Source organism: Solenopsis invicta, chromosome 2 (genome assembly GCF_016802725.1).
Source record: "Solenopsis invicta isolate M01_SB chromosome 2, UNIL_Sinv_3.0, whole genome shotgun sequence".
Classification (NCBI taxonomy): domain Eukaryota; kingdom Metazoa; phylum Arthropoda; class Insecta; order Hymenoptera; family Formicidae; genus Solenopsis; species Solenopsis invicta.
In genome coordinates, this window is record NC_052665.1 from 23,080,177 (window position 1) to 23,085,503 (window position 5,327).

Genomic DNA, 5,327 nt, shown 5'->3' on the forward strand with positions numbered 1-5,327 from the left:
TCAATTATAAGTAACACGTAACGTAAACCCCTAATAAAATTTGCAGGCATAGGCCCGCATATATCAACATGTATCAAATCTAATACTTCTTTACTCTGATTATGTGTTATTTCTTTATGTGGCTTTCTCGACAATTTGTATACTTTGCACGCTTCGCAATTGATATCACCTATCTTGCTGTCAATACCGTTAACAAAATTCTCCTTCGTTAATTTTTGTATATACCTGTCGTTAATATGTCCCAGCCTATAATGCCATATATTGGCAATATTGTCACTAAATTTACTGTTACTCTCACTCTCAGAGACACTATTGCACCCGTTCACTATTATGGGGCTCATGCATATTATAAAATGATTATCAAGCTGTTCTCCTGATAAATAACTTCGCCTGTACTTTTACATATTTCGACTCCAAATTCAATAAAGTTTACCTTTAGTCCGCGTTCCATTAGCTTTGCTACAGATAATAAATTTGACCTTAATTCTGGGACATATATAACGTCATGTATAGTGACATACGTAATGTTTTGTTCATTACTTCAAATTTTTACTTTAAGAAAGTAGATTTAAATACGTCGTTCTTCCCTGCTAAGTAAACTCTACCTTCGATAGGATTAAAATTAACAAAATATTTTTTCTCAAATGACATATGCGAGGTGCAACCGCTATCGATTATCCATTTGTTACCGTCTCTATTATAAGAGTTATTACTGAATGCTTGGAAACTAGCATAATCTACCTTGTGTTCCAACATTTGGTTAGCATTTTTACCCCTGGTGCTATCCTTTTTGTTTCTCTCTCGGACGTCTCAGCCTCTTTGCTCCTCCAATGATAGCAGTCCTTAGCCACATGGTTGGTTTTCCCGCAGATAAAGCATTTTTTCTGATACTTCTTTTTGTGAAAGTTTTTGGCTGCGTACGCAGTGTCCTGTCCTTTGCTGCCTCTTCTTTTCTGCAGTTTCTTTTTCTTCTCTTTTAGTATGTCTAGAATGTCTTCTAGCTTCTTCTCTCGCTGGGTTTTCAGGATCTTTCGGATGTGACTGAATTTGTTGTGCAGTCCCCTGACTGTGTCATATGTGATTTGGCGCTCAGTTATAATCAAGCCCGCCGATGCACATTTTATTGTGAAAGCCACGTGCTCGGCTTATGTACTCGTTTGCAGTTTTGTTATCTAGCATTTTGATATTTTTTAATTCCTCACCAGCGTCAATGGCCCTGTCTTCGGCTTGTCCACCGTACTGGTCGTGAATTGCCTTCCACAACTGTTTTGCTTTTGTCTCATTAGCGAACTGTAATACTTGACTGTCGCGCAGGGACAAACAAATACACGCCACGACGTCGGTATTTTTTTGTCCTACTTGTCTTTTTCTTTTTGTTTATCATCTCCAGTCGGGCGGTCAATTGTGAGTACTCTTACCAGTCTCTTTAGCTGTAAAACTGATTCTATTTTGGCTCGCCAGTTGAAGTTTTCTCCCGTTAGTAACGGCACGGTGGGTAAAGCCGTTTTGTCCGCTAGTTTTCTCTTGTAGCGTTCTCCTCTCGTGCGTCGATCTCTCGGTTTTGATGTATCTACTTTACGTTCTCGGCCAACCATGTTCTGCTACCAATTGTAGTGGTTTGGCATGAACAAATAGATCGAGTCTTCTAAATATAAGAAGCTTTATTATAAAATAACAGAGAGTATTCGCTTGAATCTTGTACAATGGTCGAACACGCACGTGAATGTAAGGAAGAACATGGACCATCTAAACACTTCTAGTGTTGTGTCTTCTGGTGAATCGCACGCGTTCATAAAACCACGCGTTCATAAAACCACGCTCTCGCACCGTGTCGCCCTCTGGGCCATAGATCACACTGTTGAACATAAGATCGGTTTGTCCACCAATCACGGAGCAATCATACTAACAAAAATGAACACTAAATTGATGACATAAGTCTAAATACTTTTTTAATTCTTTTTGAATCTGTATGCCGACTGGGTATATATATGTAAAATTTAAAAACCAAACACGTTTGGTTAATAATTTTTATATTGAAATATTTCTTCAATAAATCGATCGTCATTCTAGAGAGCGGTGTTTAGAAACATTAAAAACATTATTTTATGCTTGTTGTTTAATGTTAAACAGGGATAAAATGACATTTTTAACTAAATTTCTAATGGTATTTTTAAAGTTACTGAACACAAGAAAATTCTGTATTAGAAAAATTCTAAACAATGGAAAATTAAAAATATATAATTTTGTAACAAGATACTGTGTTTCTCCTAAACTAAACTAACTTTTTTAAATTATTTTTATAGATAGCCATATTACAACCACTTTTTTTCTGCCACCGATTATGCAGAGCATTAGATTTTTATAAATCACGTCCTAAATAATAAATATCTCATTATTTTGAGCCTAGAATCTGTCAAACAAGATTTTGACGAATGTAATCGTTCAAGTTTCAATAGAAAATATTAATTATTAACAAAATGATTCAATAAAATGAAAATGGGTGCCATATTACCCTCTTCTCCTCTAGAATTTAACATTTATTTTTGTTTAACATTTATTGAAATAGCATCCCGGATATCACCGCGAATTACACAAAAATGAGCTTTAGATCCAAATATGAGATAAACACGCAAATACATAAAAATAAATATATAAATAAATAATAAAAATAAATAAATACTTAATAACTATAATGATTTTTATATTAGTGTTATAAAGAATCAAACAAAATAAGAGATGCGTGTTTTAGTTTTCCTGTACGAATTGATGCAACCTTTTACTGCACAATACATTTTTTCCGAAAATGTATTTAAATTAAGTATCATTGCTTTCTGACAATAACTCCATAACAGATTATTCATACTCTTGATTTTCTGATAATAACAATGTTATATGTATCACGCATCACGCTTTTAATAGCGGACAGCCACATATTAACAACTTATAGAGCTGAAGCGTTCGTTCAATTTCCGCGCAAATGCGTCAACTTGACGTCAGCTTGATACATCACGTGATGCGCAGAGAGGTCCTAAGGCTCGGACCCCGAAGGAGCATACCTTTATCTTTCTACCATGTATAGTATTAATTTATGGGAGACGGCAGTCTCTCAATTAATACTTTGACTGATGGCAGAAAGCAAGATGTAAGCGCTTACGTCTGACAATAGTCTGATAATATTTAGTTATAACCCATTAACATAATATTTTAATATTACTCATCTCGTCTCTTTGCACACTTAATAAATGAGACATTCAACATAACACGTCTTACATCCTTAAGGCTTTTTTGTGCTTTACCCAACGTCACGTTACGTCACGTCACGTCAGTTGCGTCTTGTTCTCTGCCATCAGCCTTTCTTTTGTTTCACGTTGACCACGTCCGCGTCACCGGCACGCGGCGTTGAACTCTAAACGATTATAATTATTGATCAGATCGCGAATGCACGATCCTTTCCCGAAAATGTATATATGTTCTGAACAATTACTTGCATCTTCAACAACGTAAGCCTTACTATTTAATCGGTGTTCTGGACAAATTTTTCCTTGAACGTTATAAATATTTCCATCTCTTTTGAGCTGTACGTAACCCTCTGCAGAATCATTATAATTTACTCGTTTTAATCTGCAATAAAGAACAAGCTCTACTAATAATTTTTGTAGGTTTACCCCAGATAACAAAATGCGCGCATAGTGAGTTCATGGAGCGCGCATGTCGTGCGGTACTTACATGGTGCGTTCCATAAGTAATGCGACCAAATTCATAAAAAACTATTTATTGAATATATTTGTACCAATGGTTAGAAATCTTCAAAATAGCACCCTCCCGCATCGATACATTTTTGGAGGCGATGCTTCCAGGCCTGGAAGGCATCCTGAAAGGCCTTCTCCGGGATGTCCTTTAGAGCCGATGTCACATGTGCCTGGATGTTTGTAATTGTGCCCCAATGTTTTCCTTTCAGGCCTTGTTTTAAACGAGGAAACAAAAAAAAGTCTGCGGGTGCCAGGTCGGGACTGTAGGGAGGCTGGGAAACCAATGGGGTGTGGGTCTTGGCCAGGAAATCGTTGACAACGAAGGCGCTGTGGCTTGGCGCGTTGTCATGATGCAGCTTCCACGCGTTCTTGATGTCGCTTCGGCAACGTGTGACCCTTTTTTTCAATTTTTTTAGCACTTCCAAGTAGAAAGCTGCGTTCACAGTGGTCCCTGTAGGTACGAATTCATGGTGAACAATGCCTCTGACGTCAAAGAAGACAATGAGCATGGTTTTGATTCTGGATTTGCTCATGCGTGCCTTCTTGGGGCGGGGCGACGATGGAGTGTGCCACTCTGAACTCTGTCTTTTTGTCTCCGGGTCGTACTCAAAAATCCACGACTCATCACCGGTGATAACTGAGTTTAAAAAATTAGGATCATTTTCACACATTTCCAAGAGTTCTTGGCATCGAAGCACTCGCATGTTCTTTTGTTCGTCGGTCAACACTTTAGGGACCAGTTTGGCGCACACCTTTTTCATGTTTAAATCGTCGGTTACAATACGAAAAACTGTTGTTTTCGTAATGTTAAGAGTTTCTGCTATCAATTGAAGGCTCAACCGTCTGTCAAAATTTAAACAATCACGCACACGCGTCACATTTTCGTCAATTCGGGAGGTTGATGGACGTCCAATGCGGGGTTCGTCGGTGACTTCCTCTCGGCCCTCCTTGAACGACTTGTGCCATCGGAAAACTTGTGATTTTGACAAGCAATCACTCCCAAAGGCCTGCTGAATTAATGGCAACGTTTCGGTGGCGGACTTTCCAAGTTTAACGCAGAATTTGATAGCGTAACGTTGCTCCACAGTACGATCCATCGCGCCGTGTTACGTTAACCTCAAACGCGGTTCACGGGAATGCACGTCCTGACTCTCCTGCTGCTCGGAAGCGACCGAGACCGGACGCATTTTGAAGCTAACACTCCCCTCCACCTTTCCCAACAGGTTAGAACACGCTGCGGTGTATCGTCGCGTCAGGAAAAAATTGGTCGCATTACTTATGGAACGCACCATGTATACGTGCAAGCAATATGAGCCTCAAATGCGTTCTCCAAACGAGACTCATATTGCTCGCATGCATGCATACGGCACTCAAAAATTTTAATCATTGCCTATTTTTTCACGTCCCAAGCAGCACACAATATTTAAAAAATAGTTTTAAAAACGTTAAAATTAATGGATTTATACCCTTTTTTACATTAAACAATTTTTTTTTAATATTGAGGTTTTTTTTTAAGAATTTTTTTCCGGAATTTCTACGCGGTCACCCATCCAAGTTGAGACTCCGGTGGACGTTGCT

The 5,327-nt window shown here is 38.4% G+C and overlaps 1 protein-coding gene across 1 annotated transcript; it reads right to left on the reverse strand.

The window, feature by feature from the left end:
- Positions 1-3,796: 3,796 nt before the first annotated feature.
- On the reverse strand, positions 3,797-4,846 carry LOC120357001 (protein GVQW3-like). Its single transcript, XM_039446181.1, has one exon. The coding sequence runs from the start codon at positions 4,844-4,846 to the stop codon at positions 3,797-3,799; it is 1,050 nt and encodes a 349-aa protein (XP_039302115.1).
- Between the last annotated feature and the right edge of the window lie 481 nt (positions 4,847-5,327).

What these genes read in the sequence shown, in the direction of transcription:
- LOC120357001 (XM_039446181.1), bottom strand. Translation starts at nt 4,846, where the DNA reads ATGGATCGTACTGTGGAGCAACGTTACGCTATCAAATTCTGCGTTAAA.